Here is a 23,078-nt window from a genome sequence, read left to right on the forward strand (position 1 = left end):
TCTTCAAGCGGCTGGCCAAGGCTGTGAGACTTTGCTTTGCAGTTTCCAAGGCCTCAGTTATGGACAGCTTGCTGTACTTCTTGGGCACCTCCTTTGTTGCACCTTTCGGCAGCTCCGATAGTTGGCTAACCCCCCCCCCCCGTTCTACCTTGATCTTGGCCTCTAGTCTCCTTCTGCATGCAGGGTACTGCTCCTTGTTCAACTTGTAGCTAAGCTTCTCACTGATTGCTGCTGCCATGATGTAGATCAGCTTGTTAGTCTCAGTAATGGTGATGGTAGATATCTTCCATAGTGCTGCATTCACATCATCTACTAGATCTTCTGAGGGTACATAGCAATACCGAATGACAGCAACATCAGGAAGAAGGAACACAAGAAGCTTGAAAAGCATCAAGGGCTCAGAGAAGATAAGAGGGTGGAGGTAACAGTGGTCCCAGTGGTAATCGGAGCACTCAGTGCAGTGACACTAGGTGAGGGGCTCCAGCAGATCCCAGGAACAACATCTGAAATTCAAGCTTGAAGGATGGATCACCCACAAGGGCGAGAGGGGATTTTCTTTAATGTTTTACTGTTTTTTGCAGTTTCAGTACATTTTGTTGCTTGGAAGACTTTAAACAGTGACTTACTTGAAACCTTCTAATGCTTTCTTACCTGAATGGAGACTATGCGAGGCAAAGGTTGGCGTGTACTTCCTCCACCCTCTATTGCGATGCCCAAGGTGTTTGAATTTTTCAACACTCGTACCAGCACAGCAGTAGGCACTGGTACAGGTGAGGGAGACTGCTGGGAAACAAAGCAAGGAGAGCTAAGAAAAATATATTTGTGAGCAAGAAGTAACATCTTACTGCATGCAATTTAGCCACTAGCTTGTAGGTGAACACCTGAAAATCTCAATATAGTAAACATTTCATTTTCTTCAGGTGATGGAGCCTTATTTACATGTCAATGAGCCTGAGTCTAATGTTACTGTGTTCCCTTTTTTCCCTCGCGTGTTCTAGCCTAATGCTAATAACAAGATTTCCTTTGAATTAAATAAAGCTTTTAAGAGTTTTGTTTAGGTGCCCACAAAGTAACTTCAGGTCTTAAGATCACAATCATAGACCGTTGTATAAACGATCTCCCTCTGCTATTTCAGTTTTGCCGAAGCCTTTCTTCTACACAACTAAATTAGCTCTGATTGTATCTCATCTCTCCAGAATATTTTCATCTTATTTGTATTTGTTGCTAATGCGGCTCTTCATAGTTTTTATCATCTTCTTTTTGTCAACAAAAGGTTTTTGCCAAAAACTATGATAAAAATGTTTTGGTCAATGAAATTAACACTGGCTTGCACACAGTGATATATCAGTATGACATGTCATCTCATGGGATACTCCACAATGAATCACATCGTTATATCTGCTGTCATTTTGTTGGTAAGAACTTGTGGTTTTAGTTTGCAAACTTGACCGATTAAAATAGAAATTAAAGCAACAAAAGAGGTGATCCAGTGAATTCTGAAATCACAAACTAAAACTGGGTTTACACCAGCACTAATTTGCTTGTTTTGAACACACTAAAAGATATGCTACTGAAAGATTGCTTAGTAATGAAAACCCTCACTTGTCTGCCAATCCTTGGAGAAAGTGCATGAAATCCTGGCTGTTCCAGATGCGTCCGGTGATTTTTGCTAGGTCGTGGGCTGCCATCCTTACTGAAGCCTCCTGCCTCTGCTATATCCACCCCGCTGTCCTCACTCAGAGTCTGGCCGCTGTCTGACAACTGTGACAGGGTGGCCCCTGGGGGGAGGAGTTAGCTAGCATACACTGAATTTAATTCAACTTTAATTATATAGAAAAAAAGCGCTTTGGCGACAGTGGGAAAGAAAAACTCCACAGGAAGAAACCTCCAGCAGAACCAAGCTCGGGGAGGGGCGGCCATCTGCCACAATTGTTGGGGTCAGGACAAAGACAGGACAAGGACACACCGTGGAAGACAGCCAGACATTAATAGTAACTAATGTTTATATGCAGAGAGGTTTCTAAACACACAGTGAGTGAAAAAGGTGACTGAAGAAGAAACACTCACTGCATCATGGGAATCCCCCAGTAACCTACACCAATTCCAGCAGAACTAATGGAGCATTGAGGATCACCAGATCCAACCTAAACTCTGTGCTTTATCAAACAGGAATGTCTTAAGCCTAATTGTCATGGTCCCTGTGTCTCCCGGCTGGCTCAAACAGGCTACAGGTATTTGTTGTTGTTTTTCTCCCTCGCTCTCTCTAGCCTGGGCGGAGCTCACTGTGGGCTCCACTCTTGGCTCCACTCTTGGCCAACACACCTCCAAGCGATTGCTCACTTGTGGCTCATTATTCCTGCTTCTCCCGGCCAGCATTTAAGACGGTGGCTCGGTGTTTCTCGTCACTGGAACGTTAAGCAACTATCCTAGTGTTGCCCGGCTGTAAAATTATCTCCAGTGTTTCCTTCGTGGCTTTGCCAGTGTTGATTCTCTCGTCTGTCTCCATGACTAGATTCCCTGGTTTGTTTGTGTTTCCCATCCCTGGACTACCTGCGCGTGAGTGTGTGTGAATTACAAGTGTGGCGTGGCAGAAGAGGAGTGTGTGTGGAATTTCCCTCACCATTGCTCTGCCTCCCATTCTACTTTTAAATACTCTAGGAACAACAAGTAGGCCTGCAGTGTGAGAGCAAAGTGCTCTAATAGGGTGATATGGTACTACAAGGTCATTAAGATAAGATGGGGCCTGATTATTTAAGACCTTGCAGCCAGGGAAGCAGAAGAACATCAGGAAGGCCCTGAGTAAATGTGGTTATCCCAGCTGGACTTTTGTCAAAGCTGGAAAGGCTCCTAAATAAAGCTCCAGCCGATCCAGGAGAGAAGGACAACCGCTGCCCAAGTGAAAACCTGTAGTCATCCCGTACGTGTCAGGAGTATCGGAGCAGCTGAGACGCATTTTTTCTAAACCATGGGTCTCTGTAGCTTTTAAACCCCAAAACACGCTGCGCCAAAAACTGGTCCACCCCAAGGATCGGGTCCCCCGACACAAACAGAGTAACATAGTGTACGCTGATAAGTGCAGGAGGATTGGCAGGATTTATACATCGAGGAAACCAAACAACCTCTGGCTACAACACAGAAGAGCCACCTCGTCAGGCCAGGACTCTGCAGTCTATTTACACCTACAGGCCAGTGGACACTCTTTCAAGGATGAGGATGTAACATGCTGGACAGGGAGGAACGCTGGTTTGAGGGCGGAGTCAAGGAGGCCATTTACGTGAAAAGGGAAAGACCATCTCTGAATCGAGGAGGGGCCTAAGGGTACATCTGTCACCATCTTACAATGCTGTGATTGCAGCCATTCCCCAACTCTCTGTGAATGGGACTCATGGCCATTGATCAGAGGTACATTGTGCAAATGCACTGTTTATAAGGTTGTGTAAACCTGCAGTCAGCTGAGACTGAAGAAGTCACTTGGATGATGATGAAATGTTTCTCCCACTGAAAATGTCCAGATGAACAGAACCAACTTTTGGGGATTTCCTCCCCTGGATGATTGAGCATGCATCAAGATATAAGCAGGGCAACCGCCTACATGTTTCTAGTCACAAAACATGTGTTGTTCTGGTTATTACTAATACATTTTACCTTACAAGTTGAGTGTTTCTCTGTACTGAGAAACAACACAAACACACAGAGACACAGACTGTGTACCTACTTAACTCCAAGTTACCCCCAATGGATCCATCAGAGAATGTTGGGTGAAAGTGCTTGGGCATAGACAAAAGCTTTTAAACAAAAGTGTGTCTGAATGGGTGAGTGAGACATGCTTTAAGAACATTTGTGTGCTCAAATACAGCAGAAAAGTATTACATACACACCATTTACCTCTTTGCTGTGGTCTGGCATCTGCTGATAGCCGGTTCATTTCTGTTACAATGACTTTCTGTGTGAGAGCAGGTGAGCAGCGTTGGTCAGTGCTAAAGGTTGGAGCAGCAGGCGTGATGAGAGAGGGGCACGGGGACGGACATGGTGAGGGATGATGAGATGGTTGAGGGGATGGCATGGGAGTTGCTGCTTTTGAAGAGGATGCAGACATTGACAAGACGGAAGACTTTTCGTAGGAGCTGGATCTAGAAGAAAACTTGATAGATGCCTCTGGTTTAGCAGAGCTGGGCAAGTCCCGGTAATGCAGGAAACCTGGGCAGGTGTGGTGACCTGAAATGGGCTGGCTATGATGGTGGACATGGTAATCAAAATGGGGATTATTGTGGTGTTCAGAATCAGAGAGTTGGAAGGAATTCTGGCAGGTGTGTTGAAGGGAATTAAGGGAAGTGTAGTGGGTGGGACCAGGGCATGCATGGTGGGGGGAGGCTGGTTTTGGCTGGTGTTGGCTGGTGGGAAGGGATTTGATAGGCTTGTGGGGACAGTCCTGGAGTAAATGGGTGGGACCAGTGACGACCAGGCAAGAAATGGGCTGCACCACTTTGGCTGAAGGCTTGCAATTGAACTCTTTCTCCGGGAATTTTCTTCTTTGGGCCTGGACAGAAGCAGCTCTGAAGGGTGGAAGAGGTTCACTTGAAGCCTGCATTTCATCCTGTCATTCAGAAAAAGGCAGTGACATACAAAAATCCAACATCAATAGTGAATGTTGCCTCTTTAATCATTATCTTTAAGATTTTAGATCTTGTATATTTAGAAACACAGCTTGTCACGGACTAATGACTTTTTCAGAAAAATAAAACAAGAACATCTGTAGCCATCACATGGTGCATGTAGAGTACAGAGAGTCAGAACAAGGTTAGATTAACATAAAGACAGAAAAACATGTATTTAAGAACTGTTAATTATGTAAAGGCGCATTTACCCTATGGATAAATTGTTAGATATTTGTACAAGCAAATGCAGCGATGTGAAAAAGTGTTTGGCCCCTTCTTGATTTCCTGGTTTTTTTTGTATGTTTGTCACACTTAAATGCTCCAGATCATCAAACAAATTTAAACAGTAGACAAACATAACACAAGTAAACACAAATTGCAGTTTCTAAATGAAGGTGTTTATTATAAAGGGGAAAAATATCCAAACCTATGTAGTGAAATTGAAACTAAAAAAAGGAAAAACTGATTTCCCCCTAAACCTAATAACTGCAACAACCTTAGCGGCAACGACTGCAGTCAAGCGTTCGCAATAACTGATATTGGATCAGTCCTATGGAGGAATCTTGGTACACTCATCTTTGCAGAATTGTTGTAATGCAGCCACACTGGAGGGTTTTCAACCTGACCTGCATTTTTAAGGTCATGACACAACATCTCAATCAGATTCAGGTCAGGACTTTGACTGGCCACTCCAAAGTATTTATTTTGTTTTTCTTAAGCCATTCATAGGTGGACTTGCTGGTGTGTTTTGGGTTATAGTCCTGCTGCAGAGCCCAAGTGCGCTGCAGCTTAAGGTCATAAACAGATGGCTGGACATTTTCCTTTAGGATATTTTGGTAGACAGCAGAATTCATGGTTCCATTTACCACAGCAAGTCTTCCTGGGGCATCAAAACAGACACAGACCATCACACTACACTTTATATATGGATGAAATCTTCACATTAAAGGATGCATTTGAAATGCAGGCATACACAAAAAGAACTGTCCACCAGCATGAGTTAACCAATAAGAAATTCATTCATCCATCCATTGTCTTCCGATTATCCGGGGTCGGGTCGCGGGGGCAGCAGCACCTCCATCGTAACTGGGGGAACAAAGATGTTCCTAGGCCACCCAAGATATATAAGCTCTCCAGCATGTCCTGGGTCCCCAGGGGCTCTTCCTGGTGGGACATGCCAAGAGACAATCCTAATCAACTGGCCAAACCATCTCAACTGGATTCTTTCGATGTCTAGGAGTAGTGGTTCTAACTCTGAACCTGCCAGATGGATGAGTTCCTCACCTAAGGGAGAGGCCAGCCACACTTTGGAGAAAGCTAATTTCCATTGCCGATATATGCAGTCTTGCTCTTTCAGTCACTACCCAGAGCTAGTGACCATCAGTGAGGGTAGGGATGTAGAGTGACCAGTAAATTGAGAGCTTTGCTTTTACACTCAGCTCTCTTTTCACCACAATAGAGCGATAGAGCGTCTGCATTACTGCAACTGCAGCACCAATCCGTTTGTTGATCTCCTGAAGCGCTTCCCACAGTATACTCCAAGCGACACAGTCAAATGCCTTCTCTGGGTCCATAGATCACATCTAACTGACTGCACGAACTCCAATGCAACCTCAAATATCCTTGAGAGGATAAAAAGCTGGTCCAGTCTTCTGGGACCGGGACAAAAACTGTTGTTCCTCCTGCATCCAAGGTTCAACTAACAGACTGACTTTTCAGCACCCTGACATAAACTTTCCCGGGGAGGCTAGTAGGAGCCTGCCTCCAGTCCTTCTTGGGAACCACCACCCCTGTCTGCCAATTCAGAGGTACTGGCCCTGATGTCCACACAACTTTGTAGAGGCATATCAAATAAGACAGCCCTACAATATCCAGACTCTTCACCTTTGTCTGGGGCACCTCTCAACCTCACGCACCTGCTCAGGCTCCTTCCCCACCAGAGAGGTGATGTTCCATGTCCTAATTGCCAGCCTTGGTAGCCAGGGATCTGTCCACCAGGGCCTCTGCCCTTGGCCGCCACCCGGCCCACACTGCACTCAACCCCTACGGCGCATCCTGTGGGTGGTGGGCCTATTGGAAAGTTGGCCCATGTCCCTTATTTGGGCCACACCAGGCCAGGACCCATTGACTAAGGCCCAGCCAGTAGGTGCTCTTCCTTGGGCACCCTCCCCAGGCCTGGCTCCAGGGGGGTACCCAGGTAATCCTATCTCGGGTGAACTGTTCCCTTGATTGTGTGCACATACGGGTCTAGTGAATCCCCCTTTGTGTGGTTCCTCATCCAAGACCAATTTGCCATGGGAGAGACCCTACCGAGGGGCAAAAGCCCCCTATCAACATAGCCCCTGGGATTCCTGGGACACACAAACCCCTTCACCATGATAAGGTAGCGATTACGTCACTTCACTTCAAGACAAGTCAAAAGATTAAAGGCATTACACCACACAATGTACTTAAATAAATAAAGGACCAACCATAGCAGGGATGGTTTGCTCTGCATCATGGATCACAGGGGCTATATGGCTACAATGGCCCTGAGACTGCCACACTTCTAGGCCTCCACACCAGGACTGGTGAGACTCCCTTCCATGTTGCAACACCAGTCTATCATACACGTCCAGATCCTGTGGCGCCACCAGTCTCCTCATCTCAGACAACATGGACAACTGGCAGAAAGAAGAAGACAAAACAAAAAAAAATAAGATATGATTATAGTACAGTGAAGAAAGGATTATACAGATATGGAGTCAGGTGCTGTGTAGCGATGTACCTTTGCATGTGTATTGAAAAGCTCAAACAGAGCCATGGTCAGAGACTCTACTCCTATATGTCCTTCTTGGTACTCCTGCAGGTAGTAGGCCATGGTTTGCCTCTCTGGATCTGTCAGCAACATGTAGGCCTGCTGTTCCAGTGACACCTGAGCACTGGGTGGGCCCACACCTCTGTATCCTGCTGGCTGGATGGAGCAATAGTTTGACAAGTGAAAAATGATGGAATCAAATATAGGAGAGATGAAACATGTTGTCATTGTGTCTAATACTACAAGGACTGTGACATGCAATGGAAATTCTTCAGATGTATACAAGCATTCCAATGCTGAGACAAGGATGGTAAACGGACTGTTCCTTATATGGCAATTTCTACTCTACTTCAGGAGTGTAGCTTGAATAGCTTGAGCATTTTATACAACATGCTTCATTCACCCATTCACACTCTCATCGATGAATTGGAGAACAACTTGAGGTTAGTGTCTTGCCCAAGGATAGTTGGCATCTACCAGCAAAACCAAACAAATAAATAAATAGCTCCTATAAAATGTAAGACTGCAGCAATTATAAAAGCAGCTTGTCTTGGAAATCATGCAAACATAAACCAGAAGAACCCTATGTAAAATATAGACCTCAAAATGTCCATGAAATATTGTAAAAGACATTATAAACAGTAAAGCCTGTGTAGAACATTTTGTCATTTGCTGACTTTGAGAAACTGATCCATGCATTTACTTCATCCAGGCTTGATGACTGAATAGTCTTTATTTTGGTATCAGCCAGGCTCTGCTCTCGTCTTCAGCTGGTTCAGAACGCTGCAGCCCGACTCTTGACAGGCGCTCGTAAACACAACCACATTTCCCCGGTCTTGCCTCGTTGACACTGGCTTCCAGTACGTTGTAGAATTGATTTTAAGATTTTATTGCTTGTTTTTAAATCTCTAAATGGATTAGCTCCATCATACCTCTCTGATCTGGTAACTAAAAATACTCCAAACAGAACTCTCAGGTCAGCTGGTAAGTTGCTTCTAGCTGTCCCTGGCAGCAGGCTAAAACACAGAGGAGATCGGGCCTTTGCGATTGCTGCACCCAAACTTTGAAACAGTCTGCCTCTTGAAATTAGGATCTCTCCAACACTTGACATTTTTAAAACCCGTTTGAAAACACATTTTTACTCTCTAGCTTTTAATTGTGACTGATTTTTGTTTTGTTCTTTGTGTGTGTGTTTGATCTACTTTTTACTTTTTTACTATTTTACTTTAAAAACAACACAGGTTGACCAAATGTGCTTATAAATAAATTGATTGATTGATAAGTTCAGTTCACCTCAATTCAAGTTGATTTGATTTATACAGCACAACAGTATACCAACATATGCCTCACAGGGGTTATTTTCTAAGGCTCTATAGATTGAAGGATTTGTTGTGACCAGTCATCAGTACTTGTCATGACCTAATATCTTTTAGATGATATTAGGTCATTATTAGGTCATAATTACAATGATTTCTTAACCTCCTAAGACCCGAACTCTTTCATGGCATTTTTAATTTCTCTTTGCTATTTGGGCTGATCTGGACCTGAAGAATATAAATAAAAGAAATTACCAGATTACCTTATTTTTAAAAATGAGATGCACATATGAGGGCATTCGTTTTAAATTTCAATAATACAGTAGTGGTATAATATCAGGCCCTTGTAGAGCAAAATTTAGTATTTTGGTCTAGACAACCCAAAATGTGATGTCCACATATGTGGACGCCAGGTCCTAGGAGGTTAAAGAAGCACCCAATCATTGCTGGATTCTGCCTGCAATTATTGTCCTCCAAGGGCTGCTGACATGGAAGTGGTTTCTCAAAAGGCAAATATGGCAGAATACACAACATCACTATATTAGTGAAAAGAGTAAAAGTGCATTCCTTTATAGAGGGAATAAAATATAGGAGAAGGTATTTAACTCTTTTTTTATCCACTTTCTTCTTATTCTTCTGTCAGCAACCCTAGCTGACAGAAGAATAAGAATCCAGCTGAAAATGAAAGGAAGCAGATAGGATGATCTGCTTCCATCTCACCCTATCCAGAGCATCTTCTTCTGTTACACCAACCCTCTACATATCCTCCTTTACTAGATCCATGAACCTCCTCTGACGTCTTTTTCTTTTAATATTGACTGGCGACTCTATTTTCAAATTCCTTTGTCCAACATATCCACTTTTCCTCCTCTAGACATGTCCAAATCATGTCAGTATGCTTCTCTAACTGTCTCCAAACCACTGAAACTGAGCTGTCCCTCTGATATGCTCATTTCTAATATAGTCAATACTGGAACTCTTGATCTTGAGATTAGTCACCTAAAACGTAACTCTTTGAAGGCCATTTCTACCACTTATTTTTGTGTAAAGCTAACTGAACCTTGCATAATATAATATAATATAGTATAATATAATATAATATAATATAATATAATATAATATAATATAATATAATATAATATAATATAATATAATATGGGCTGTCAAAGTTAACGCGATAACAATGTGTTAGTGCAAAAAATGTTAACACCTTTTTTTTTTGACGTGGAATTAACGCACTCACACACTTGCGGCCTGTGACCTTTGGCCCGCCCAGTTTTTTTTTTGGGAATCAGGAAGCGACGCATGCAGCAGTTGTAGATGTGAGCAGAAATGGATAAAGAAAAAGGTCTTTTGAACAGCAAGTTCAATTTTAAAGCAATGCCATATGGTTGTCTTGACAAGACCAAAGTCATTTGTATTTACTGTTGATGTGAACTGTGTTATCACCGCAGTACGTCCAGTCTCAAATACCGCTTGCTAGCCAAGCACACAGCTAACGCAGAGAGCCCTCCTCCCTCTCGCCAAAGGCAGACCACGCTGGATAGCTTTCAAAGGAGACGTCTGGACAATTCTACAAATAACAAACTTTCAACAGCCATAGCAAAATGGGTTGCTACAGCTGGTAGGCTGATTAACATTGTGGAGGATGAGGGGCTACTCGCATAGCATCCAACAAATCCACGCATGAATTGCCTTCAATAGCTACCACTGTAACCAAGATACATAACTTGTATGAAGATGAGAAAGCCAAAGTCGAGGAGGCTTTGGGGCAGACCAACACGGTTGCACTCACTGGAGACCATTGGACTTCTCTAAATAATCACAGTTACCTTGGGGTAACAGCGCATTATTTTTCTGTGCTGGAACAGGTAATTTATTAATGTGTGTGTGTATAAAGTATTTTAACCTTATGTGAGTGAATGTAACAAATTCTTTATGAAGTCTATTTCTCTGTAACTGCAGGTATATAACTGAACTTTTGGGAGGGGAGAAGTTTGTCTCCTGCTCAGTGGTGCTGCCAACTTTGTGTCACCTGTCGCGAGTGATGGAGGTCTCTGAGGATGACCCAGCATAAGCTGGGCAGACACTGTGCAATTTTTTAAGTCGCGTTATTCAGCTTCTGCTCAAACTGTACGATTGACTCGCAGGGGTTAGAAGTTCGTAGGTCACGATGCAGGTCTCACACTATACGGCCCGATGCTCTGATGCGACCCGAGTGATCACACTGTGCGTCCATAAAAATGAAGGTAATCTGTCGCTCACTCTCCCTCTCTGTCTTTCACTCACACAGACACACCACCACCACCAACTTTGCTAAATTGCTAATGAAAAACATGATCAGGCAGCTGTGATTGAGCAGCAGTGTAGATCCAACTATTTTTACGTTGTTGTGGTCGTGATGATTTTGTGAGGCCACATCGAAAAGGCTCGGATGAGCTTTCCAAAGTTCTACAAGTGCCTCCATCGCTTGTGTCCAGATCACACGCTGCACTGCCGTGCTGCTCCGTCTTTTTCACCGACGTTTATGTGTTTGCGCGTGCGCAGTGTGAGAAGCTGCGGTGACACCCTCACGACGGTCGGCTCAAAATGGGCCAAAAATCGCACAGTGTAAGCCCAGCTTACATGGTTAAACTCGAGGAGACCTTCAAAGCAGAAATGAAGAAGAGCAAGGAAAAAACTAACATCATACGGCTCAGGGTTGCGACAGCTCTGGATCCTCGGTTTAAGGAGTCTAAGTGTCTAAGTTTAAGTGTCTAAGCATACCTCACAGGGCTGAGGTGTGACGCTTGATCAGTGCGTTGCCGAGGGAGAAGCAGAGGCCTGCACAGCCTGAACAACCAGCAACATATAAAGGAATAAAGGCTCACTTTTCTTTAAAGTTTAGCTCCACCTCGTTCGTCTGCATTTGGGTACGCACAACACAACCTCCACGCAGTCTACCATGGCAGATCATGACAGTACAAACTGACCAGAATGGAGCCAGCAGACTCTGCATGGAATCTGCAGTGTGCGGTTTCAGACTTCGTCTCTGTGGAGGTGAGGCAAGAGACTTGGTGTGATGGGAGCACAAGTAACCCTTTTATGAGTCTCGTTTGTCTCTGTGAGGGCCTTGCCGCGTCCAAACTGGGAGTGCTACAGCCGTTCCTTTGTTTTCTCTTTCACTGGCAACAAGTCCCGAGGTCTCCAGCTCTGGGGTGCGTGGCAGGAGAATAAGGATTGTGTGGCTGAATTCTGCAGGCTTACTCTGCTGCAGTGCTTCACTTTCTTTTTGGGATTTCCAAGCTCAACTGTCTGCGGCTGCCATGCTGCCACCTGCTCAGCCACCTGATCAAGCGCCTGCGGCTGCCACACCACCATTTGGTCCTCTATGCCAGAGGTCGTCACAACCGCACGTCCTGCCTGTCCACGGCCTGCACCGCCTGCCTGTCCACAGCCTGCACCGCCTGCCTGTCCACAGCCTGCATGCCCTCATACATCCACCAAACCACACCAACAACAGCCCTTCTTCGCCACTGTCGCCCTCCAGATCTGTTGGCCAAAGATCCTCCTGAGCTCATTCGTCGCCGCTGCTTCCTACGCGATCAACCTCCAGCCCTGTTTTTCCTGTGCTGCCACTGCTTCCCATGTGGTCGGCCCTCATAACTGTTTCGGCGCAGTCACCTTGGCCTCCTCAACTGCTGTTTTTGTGTTTGGGCTGAGTTATTTTAGATCCAGAGTCCACTACAGCTACGAGAGAAACTGATTTATAATCACCACAATTCTTGGAAGACATCAAATTTGGAAGTCAGGATTCACTAGTAAATTCGCCTATCAGGGTTCCTACTTCAACTTGCAAGCTTGGTTGCCATAACAAGTGTCCATAAAGTGTTGTATCTCTCGACAATACAAACACTCACCTACCATGATTCTTCTGTTATGCTCGTTGAGCGGCAGGTGAGCTCAGTTTTAATAGTAGGTCTGGTGGAGTTGAGTTAGGAAACCCCAAGTTTAATCCGACTCACCCAAGAAGGCAAGGGAAGGGGCATTTCTGCCGACTCCATAGGCTGTGTAATTGATTTTCAAATGGTTTCAGTTGAATTAGGCCACTATCAGTTTTCAAAAATATAACTTCATGATCTATAATAAAAAATACATCAGCGATAGAACAAAAAATTTTTCAAAAATGATATGGAAGTTCCCTATCAGATGTTTCTTTGTATTAGTAATTGTAATGTTCTAATCGTGACAATTGTGATTTGGCTAAATATAAATTATATCAGTAATTTGCTTATAATTCAAAAATTGATTTTGGGGAAATTGTAATTTTAACAGATCTAATCTATATGCAGACAGACTTCAGGTCGAAGTCACTGAGATTTGAACTTTTCAGTATCTGCACCCTGATTGACTTCCTCTCTGCATTCACAAGATTTTCAGAAAACTTGGCCTCTGACTTTGAGATTGAGGTAAATGAGAGTCAAACTTATCCAAGATTTTTAAATATATATAATTATGGTATCAATTTGAATCTCCTTGAGTTACTGCGTTCGCAATTTAGGTGTCCACCCCAACAGAGGGGTAAAAATCTAATAGGTGATGAAAACAAAGACAATTAGCGTGATGATCAGTGTCATTTCCTATTAGATGAAGTCATACAAGTGACCAATATCTACCATAAGTCACGACTTAGCACTACATACAGTTCGCGTGAGGATGGTGCAAGACGTTTATGTTAAGTGTGGATCTAGGAACATGAGAATATGAAGACAGTGGTGAAGTGTGCAGAAAGAGGGACAGATGGGTTTGAGGTGTGGGTAGGATTACACCAGACATCAGCTCTGAGCCCTGTCTTGTTTGCAATGGTGATGGACAGACGGACAGTTAAGGTCAGGTTGGAGCCTCCATGCACTGTGATGTTTCCAGACGACATTGTGATCTGTGACGAGAGTAGGGAGGAGTATTGGAGGTATAAAATGAAGATAAGAGGAATGAAAGTCTGTGGACAGATTACACGTGTGTGGATAGAGGGAGACAGAAAGGTGAGGATGGAAGGAGTATTCAAAGCAATGGACAATACACAAGAAAGGTGAAGTGGCAGGTTAGAGTGGAAGTTCATGGTTTTAGTGAAGGAAGACAGAAAAGGGTGAGATGGAGGAAGATGATCCACTTTGGCAACCTCTAAAGGATGCAACTAAAAGAAGTACTGATCATATCTAGCTTGGTAAAATATGTTGTGCCAATATTGACAACCTATACAAACCTAAGAGTAAAGAATATTTTTCTTGGGTAAAAGTTAAATGTCAGGGCCTTCTATGGCTGTTTATTTTAGTTGGACCGTGCCGTACACTTCGTGATGTGCTAATACAAGATCAAATTGAACCCACATAAACCATTTTAAACAAAGAAACTCCAAACATGTCTTAATACACTAATTTTAAGTGTTTTTTTAACTTACAAATTGTAACTTAAACCTCACTGGGAGGCAGTGCAGGTGCTTTAACAATGACATGAGATGAGAAAATTTATGAATGGATTAAAATCTTGTAGCAGCATTTTGAACAGATTGAGGGATTTGCAGCTCCTACAGACAGACAATATGAAAATAATGCCCTGATTTCCTCCTAGTTGGATTAAAGTAATGCACTAAGTTCATTTTTTGAGATGATGCTCTTGAGTTTAGCAATATTTCTTAAATGAAAAAATCAAAAGCTGGCTGGAGACTTGAAGTCAAGGACTGATCGAAAGAAAGAAAGAAATGGTTTTAAACTACTCATAATGTGACTTAACTGGATAATGTACACTGAAAATAACGAGGGACCCCAGGGGGGCCGCAGATGCTGTAGGGGAAGCACACTTGGAGGCTCTTCATCTTTTCTCTTCACCCGATGTGCAATTTATTTACAAAAAAGCCGAGCTGGGGGTACGAACAACAAAAACAAAACTTGTACAACCAAACTTAAAGCAGTTCCAAACGCTAGGCTCATGCCTACTGGGATGCTACCCAGCCTTTAGTCTTACAGCACCACCTTGAACTCAGCATTAACTCTGCTTTTAAAGCTTGAACCCCTCCCCAAGAACAAACCATGCAAGGCCTTCCTCTCTTTCTCACACTACACCACAAATCCTGCCAATGATTCACTTCCTTATAAACATTGAATCAGGTACTGAATCAGTGACGTACTGAATGAAGCTTTGTCCCTGATCATGTGAATCTGGTTAGATGAACCAGACCACAGTGCTTCTGAAGTAGTGTGCTGTTTTTTTGACACATGCGCCGGAGCTCCAGGTTCAAATGGACCAGCACTAGCAACATGAAACACAGAAACCTCCAAACATTTTGGTAATACTGATGATCTAACAGTAAATGGTTTTGAATACATGGGCCCACTGCATAACTGTTTTATGGTATGAAAATGAAACTTAGGAGCATTTTATTTCACTTACTTAGGACATAAAACAAACTAATGAAGGAATGGTCCACATCAGCATTAGGCTCACATAACTAAAACAACTCCATGAGGATGGTGAGGAGTCTGCATATCGACAGGAAGTGGTGGTGCTGGTACTCTGGTGGAGTCAACACAACCTGGAGCTGAACATGCTTAAGACTGTAGAGATGACAATGGACTTCAGGAGACATCCCTCAACACTGCTCCCTCTCAAAATATATCAGACAGCCCTGTGTCGACTGTGGAGATCTTCAAGTTCCTGGGTACCACCATCTCCCAGGACCTGAAGCGGGAGACCAACAGCTCAAAAAGACCCAGCAGAGGATGTACTTCCTGAGACAACTGGGGAGGTACAGTCTTCCACAGGAGCTGCTGATCCAGTTCTGCACTGCAGTCATTGAGTCTGTCCTGTGCTCCTCCATCACAGTCTGGTATGGAGCAGCCACTGAACAGGACAGGAGCAGACTGCAGTGGACTGTACGGGCAGCAGAAAAGAATATAGGCGCCCCCCTGCCCTCCATCCAGGACCTGCACCTCTCAAGAACCAGCCAATAAATTTGATTCTGATTCTGCATCTGGAGCTCATTGAGCCTTGGTCCCTCTAGGACACTGTTATTGAGGATGGGGGGACTCCCTCTATGCTGCTCCCGACTAGTTGTTGTCCCCCCTCCCATGGGACTTGGGCACTTGGTGGCTCTGTGGGTTAGCTGACTTGGACCTCTTCATTGTGCAATGGGGGCTCTGCCAGGTGTCAGGAAGTGAAGGAATTTCTAAAGAGTTCCTGAAGAATGGATGAAATGACTTGTTTGAAATCGAGTGACGGTTAGACGCAGCCATATTAATTGGCAATGGCAAAGCAGCTCCGGTTAATACAGTAGGGACTGTTTCAGTGAGTGAAGCACACTGCTTCACTCCACTAAACTGCGAGATGATAATATAATCAATAACATGTTCTGGAAAGACGAGCCTGAGATCAAACTTCCTGATGAGGCCAGTGAACAGAGCAGTAAGACTGTTCCAACAAACCCTGGTTGGTGTGTCCAGGAAATTCCAGCAAAATCTTCGACTGTCACACTCAACTCGGGATGAATCAGAGCTTCAGTTATGAAATTATACAAGCTCAGTTGTATTTGTTCTATTTGGCTTGGCTTTATTCTGCAGTTTGTTTGTTTTTAATTTAAGACAGCTTTTCTACAGTACATGTTCATTTAACCACTTTTGCAGTAAAATAATTTTACAGAAAATTCATAAATGAGTGAAACAAAAGACCTTAGAGAATATGAAAAACATTGTTGTGATCTTTCTACTTCTGGCTGGGACATCTTGAAATGTTGGTAGCATTTCCAGTGTGCCATTTTTCTTGTTTGGATGGAGAAATAGGATGTATGCGTACGCAATGCTTCAATGAAGCAGTGTACAATTTCAGGTAGACCGTGTTTACAATAGGCAGTAATGCATAGCTGCCATTCTTACCTTTCCTAATACAGGTGTAGCTCTGGCTGAAGACGGTCTGCAAGAAAGAAAACAAAAACAATGCTTAGCATATTTAAAAAGTAAACACACAAATGATTAGTTATGCTTATAATTGGACTGAGACCAACACAGTCAACTTGTTAAAAACCACAACATCAACAACATCACAACATCATCATGAACTGACGAGCTGAGAGTCTCCGTAATCTTCTTCTCTGTCGTGACTGTGCACTTCCTCATGTGTTTGCCATGAAGAACTATAGTGAGAGCTCAGGTTGGTTTGTGGTTTGGGTTACATGCACTTCCATAATGTTAACCACATATTAACTAAAAATGTCTCGTCACATCTATTACCACCCCAAATTCATAAAAATTGGAACACTGTGGAAAATGTAAATATGCAATGATGTGCAAATCTAACCCCATCAGAACATGTAAAACAAGTTTTTAAATGTTTTTACACATAATGTTCAAACTGTGACGTATTACTATTGCATGAAAAGTATTAGCCATTAGTATAAAAAAGCCCAATTAATCAAGTTAATTGGGTAAAAAGTCCCCACAATCACCTCCACACTTCTGCCTTTTCTTCTTTCTAGCTGCCTCCACGTGCACCCTGTTCCTGTGTCTTCAGCCATCAGCAGCACAGTTTCCATCTGACTGATCTGTTAGGAAATCTCACCTATGATCGCATGTCTGATTTGGCAAAGATTTTATACTGGATACATACAAATGTTGTATGTTACAGGACTTTGCCACAGTCGTGTAAACCTGGGCCTGGCATTAGGAGTATGGCTTGTGGCACCGCCATAGCTGGAATATATACTTTCAAGGGTAAATCAACCTTTCCATTTCTCAAGGCTCATTCATGATTTTTAACATTGTATAGATTTTACAGTAGTTACCTGCTGGGAGCAGGTTGTGATGTTACTAATATTAGGCATTACAGTGAATAACAGCTTAAGAAGTTAGTTGTCAGTTTAATTAGAAATGGCGATAGTGTAGAAGCTTCAAGGTGGAGGGGCATTAAGTCCTATGATAAGGTGGGTAATGAGGACCATGTGAGACAAAAATAATATGCAGTATCTCAGCCATTGTTGCCTCCATGGTCACTAAGACAACAACATTAGGCTGGGTTGGGACCAGCGAAGTGTAAACTACGCTCTCTCCTCATCAGTTTGAACAAATCAGACAGACGCACATTCTCATATAAAACTTTGTATTCTGCTGAGCAGGGTACTCGCTTGACTGCAGCTGTTTTACAGCATGTGGTTTTCTGTACATGATGCTTTATAATCAGTCAAGGCCTTGTAAATAAATGTATCAACAGAAGAAGTGTTTTGGCTGCTGGTTCCTCGAGGTGGATAAACAAACACGCTAACACAAACCAGCGCTCAGTACAATTAAGAGGAACTATTCAGATGATGAAATAAGAACAAACTGGTTATCAATTAAAAAGATTCTAATTCCACACAGGGACAAGTATTCACATTTATAATAATCATTCTCAATCGCTCTCATACACTTACCTTGTACAACAGTTACTGGAACTGCCACTACCATGGATGCCACTGCTGATAGTGGTGTTGGGGACAGAACTGGGGTTAGCAGGCGCCCTGGACTCGATTATTCCCCGACTGCTGATACATTTGGGCTCATCCACCACTGTGCATGCGTGAGGTAGACGGGCAACATCCCTCACATTCATCAGCAAGTTGTACCCTGTTTTTAGGATATGAACCGCCTCATCGTGGGAGATGGTCACAAAGCTCTGACCGTTGACTTCCAATATCTGATCACCCACCTGCAACACAGAACTTTGGTTATGCACTACATGCTTATCTATGTCTTATAACACCTTCTGTACATAGTTCCTACACGCCTGCATCTGGGAAGTATTCACAGCGCTTCACCTGTTCCACATTTTGTCATTTTACAACCCAAAATAAATGTAATTCATTTTTCACCTCAAATTTTCTACACACAACATAATGTGTGTAACATTTTTGCCATAATTACAAAGTGAAGAAATTTGCCTGAAATTCTTGCAAATTTCTTCAAAAAACAAAAAACATGTAGAAAAGTATTCACAGACGTCCATAAATGGAACAAAGTTGGGACCCTCAGGAATCTTCATAGAGGTGGCCACCTGTCAGTAAAAGGTTTGGAAAAAGGCATCTGAGACAAGGTTCTCTGTTCTTCATCATCATCACCTTTATTTATAAAGCACTTTAAAACAACCACAGCTGACACAAAGTGCCGTACATAGGAACTATATAATAAAAGTACATAAGATATAAATAAAAGCAAAAGAAAAGAAAAAGTAAAATAATTAATTAAATAACTAATTTCATTACAAGAGAAACTAAGTCTCACTGAGGTTAAAAGCCCACAAATAAAAATGGGTTTTAAGACGCGATTTAAAAGTGGAGAGGGCTCTCTAACGTGCACGGGCAAATTATTCCATCATTTAGGACCCACGATAGAAAAGGCCTAGTGGGTACTTTGCTAGTACAAACTGACACAATGAATATATTTTATAGAATAGAATAAACAAGGGGAAATTTGGTTGTAACAGCAGCAAAAACAAAACACATGTATGTACCACCATGTGGACGTCGCTGTGTGATTCTATTTTTTCAATTCAATTCAGTTTTATTTATACAGCACCAAATCACAACAACAGTCGCCTCACGGCGCTTTATATTGTAAGGTCGACCCTACAATAATACATACAGAGAAAACCCAACAATCATATGACCCCCTCTGAGGGGAAGAAGACAGGATCAAAGACATGCTGTGGAAGAGAGCCACAGTGCTGATTAATAATAAGTAATGATTCAGCGCAGAGAGGACTCTATCTATGGGCGAATTTCAGGGGGGTGGGAAGCGCATCTGTAACCGGAAGGTCGCCGGTTCGATCCCCGGGCTCTCTGTCCTGGTCGTTGTGTCCTTGGGCAAGACACTTTACCCTACCGCCTACTGGTGATGGCCAGAGGGGCCGATGGCGCGATATGGCAGCCTCGCCTCTGTCAGTCTGCCCCAGGGCAGCTGTGGCTACAACTGTAGCTGCCTCCACCAGTGTGTGACTGTGAGAGTGAATGAATAGTGGCATTGTAAAGCGCTTTGGGTGCCTTGAAAAGCGCTATATAAATCCAATCCATTATTATCATTATTAATATTAACACATAGTGAGTGAAGAAGAAACACCCAGTGCATCATGGGAATCCCCCGGCAGCCTACACCTATTGCAGCATAACTAAGGGAGGATTCAGGGTCACCTGGTCCAGCACTGACTATATGCTTTAGCAAAAAGGGAAGTTTGAAGCCTGATCTTAGGAACAACAAGTCAGCCTGGAGTGTGAGAGTGAAGTGCTCTAATGGGCTGATATGTTACTATAAGGTCAGCAAGATCCTGATAATAATGAATTACAGTCTATTACAGAAGTAATGGCAGATTTTTTTTTACTCATTTCAAGCAAAAATATCTTGTATTAAGTGAAAAAAATCTGCCAATGGAACAAGTGAAAATTCTCCAGATCCAAGATGCACCGTCCAAAAACAAGCTCATATACTGAAACGTTACTATGTAGCTGACTGTGTATTTTAAGTGTGATGAGATACGTTTGACTAGAAATTAGACAAATATACTTGAGTTTTTGCAGTGAGGCAGACGAAAGAACAAACAACAAGAACAAATACAGTCCTGCGGCCTACTACTGCCACCCTCACTGCTGATGAGGCCCACAAGCCCACACTAAGGCAACAACAACCCCCCGATCCCAGAACTCCAAACTGCAGCACACAGAGTCACACCACAGGACCTCCCCTCCCTGGACAGCAGTGCAAGGACAAAGAGACAGACAACCCACACCACACAGTTCTCCCCTAACCTACATAACACATGAGGGCTGAGCAGGTCCAGGAGACTGAGAGAGAGCAGCACCCACACACTCCCACAGCCTCACAGGATGGAACAGTAAAATGATCCCGAGCCTGTATAACTGGGAACATACTTCACTGCATGACAGAGTTAGAAAAGCCACATCAGTTTCCCTGCAGCTGAGTGTTGGACATGAACCAACACTCATGTCAGTTACATCCCACTTTGTTGAAAATTACAAAATGGTGTCGTGTCCTGTGGACTGTTTTGAGTCCAGTGAGAGACACATTTCTGAGAACTTAGCAGAGCTGCTGCTCAAATGGCAGAGTGGGCTGAGGCAGAGTGGGATACCTTAAGCAACAAACATCCTGAAATGGACCCACCATGCATTACTTGTACATCCTTCATCTTTTTGTAAGAGACATTCTGACGGTGATGAAGCCCACTGTGGGAGCACAACAGTCACAGGGGAACACATGGGCATGCCTCAGTCACTCAAACAGGAGTGTATTACAAGCAGGAACTCAACGTTTCATATTCTCAAACATGGATCCACTCATCTCTGCGCTGGCTGTTATGAATGCACCTGATGATCTTTGGGAGACACTGCAGCCATGCCCTGTTTGGAGCCATTTGAACACAGCAGTGCAGACAGGTGTACAAATGTTTTATTATTGTTATTATTAGACAACTTCTATTTGTTTTTGTTGCATCATTGGTATGAAAGGCAGAGCAGACATGAGTGGAAATAAGTTTTTAAGAGAATATAACAACAACCACCATGCTTGACCCAAGAAAGGGGAAAAAATGTGACCTTTAATGAAAACAGAGCAGCTGATGAAAGTTTTCTGAGAAGAACTGCAGCAACAGTCAAATACAACCAGCCAACTCCACTGCCAGGGCCGAGGAGGAGAGGAGGCAACAGAGGAGCAAGAGGAGTCACAAGCTTCTAATGTTTGGAGGTTCAACTGGAGACACTAAGAGAAGGAATCCCTCAGCTGATGCAACACGTGAGGAGCTTCTATTCCACTGACCCGCTGAGCCCAAGGCTACAATCTATCCACACTGACATGAAGACTGTGCGTGGTATCAGTCCCCTCTGTTTTATCTTCTTTAAAACACAGAGAAGAACCACGATTAACCCCTCAAAGCTGAGGCGCACGGCTTTTCTTAATGCCAATCGTCACTAAAAGCTAAATCTGTTACCTGCTGTTTTATTTGTTTTACAGATTTAAATGCATATTTTCTAATGTGATTCTGTTTTACTGTAAATAGTTAAAAGCGTATAAATATTAAAGATACAATCAGAGACTGAATCTTTTTGTCACTTTGAGATGGGTATTTGTTTTGTACTATTTCTTTTTCCCAGCACTCTGTTCCATGTTTAGTGTCATAACTCATATAAATAATAACATTCGTTATAATATGTGGTTTGTACATTAGTCATTTATTTTATACGAACATTTACTTAAATCTTTTGTAATAAATTGATCTAAAGAGCTGCTTGGGAGCCAACAGAGCCGACTCACTGTGGTGAGCCATAAGAAGCAGCTCTCTTATTAAAAGAGCCAGAATTCAAATCACTAATAGTTTCCATCACTGTTGAATGAGTTGGCAAAACGTTACAGAGAAGCACTTTGTGACTGTCCAACAGTTGCTAATGGTTTGAATTTACACATAATATTCACTGAGTGATGTTAGGCACCCACAGTGACATCTACACTGTATCTGTACTGGAGGCGAAACAAAACAAATACCAACAACAGCTTTGCAACATGTACTTCTGTCCATACACTGCTAGTAGTTTTGAGTACAACAGTCAGTTATTCTGTCCACAAACACAATCAGACCTCCTGCAAGACAAAGGGTGAAGATGAAGTCATGGCATTAGATGTTTGAGCAAAGAGACTAGAAAACGTTATGTTTCATTATTCTGATGCAAATTTGAAATTATAAAAGCTGTTCATTTATTTAACAATACAAATACTTACATTTTGAATTGTCTTTTAATATTTCTTTTCCAGGGTTAGAAAAGTGACTCTAACTGAATGAATTTAACCCTTGTGTGGTGTTTTTGTTACTCAGCCAGTGTTCATGGGTCTGGCGGACCCGCCAGAGCAGGGGTAGGCAACGCCAGGCCTCGAGTGCCGGTGTCCCGCAGGTTTTAGATCTCACCCTGGGTCAACACACCTGAATCAAATGATTAGTTCATTACCAGGCCTCTGGAGAACTTCAAGACATGTTGAGGAGGTCATTTGGCCATTTGAATCAGCTGTGTTGGACCAAGGACACATCTAAAACCTGCAGGACACCGGCACTCGAGGCCTGGAGTTGCCTACCCCTGCGCTAAAGTTTTGGCTTTCCAATTAACACTATCAAACAATTTTATGTTAAATTACTCAACAGATGTTTACTTCATCCCAATTACGAGCCATGTGAACAGCAAACATGGTTAATTTTTTCCCTTCACCTTTGTTCGATCACATTTATGAATTAATGTGCTTCTCATTTTTTAAAATAAAA

General features: G+C 43.0%; 1 protein-coding gene across 2 annotated transcripts in view; it reads right to left on the reverse strand.

Moving 5' to 3' along the window:
• Nucleotides 1-23,078, reverse strand: part of LOC146375553 (whirlin-like) — a 63,541-nt gene that overhangs the window by 5,719 nt on the left and 34,744 nt on the right. Inside the window, exons 4-10 of one of the 2 annotated variants that reach the window (XM_084947544.1) lie at nucleotides 18,202-18,476; nucleotides 16,673-16,709; nucleotides 7,423-7,608; nucleotides 7,127-7,318; nucleotides 3,886-4,594; nucleotides 1,603-1,778; nucleotides 652-780 (exon numbers count right to left, since the gene is read on the reverse strand). In XM_084947544.1, coding sequence (XP_084803670.1) covers nucleotides 652-780; nucleotides 1,603-1,778; nucleotides 3,886-4,594; nucleotides 7,127-7,318; nucleotides 7,423-7,608; nucleotides 16,673-16,709; nucleotides 18,202-18,476 — 1,704 coding nt within the window. Of the gene's footprint in view, nucleotides 1-651; nucleotides 784-1,602; nucleotides 1,779-3,885; nucleotides 4,595-7,126; nucleotides 7,319-7,422; nucleotides 7,609-16,672; nucleotides 16,710-18,201; nucleotides 18,477-23,078 lie in introns of both variants that reach the window. The other variant, XM_084947543.1, reaches the window with a different exon arrangement.

Source organism: Perissodus microlepis, chromosome 12 (genome assembly GCF_051167445.1).
Source record: "Perissodus microlepis isolate ML-2025 ecotype Zambia chromosome 12, ASM5116744v1, whole genome shotgun sequence".
In the NCBI taxonomy this organism is placed as follows: domain Eukaryota; kingdom Metazoa; phylum Chordata; class Actinopteri; order Cichliformes; family Cichlidae; genus Perissodus; species Perissodus microlepis.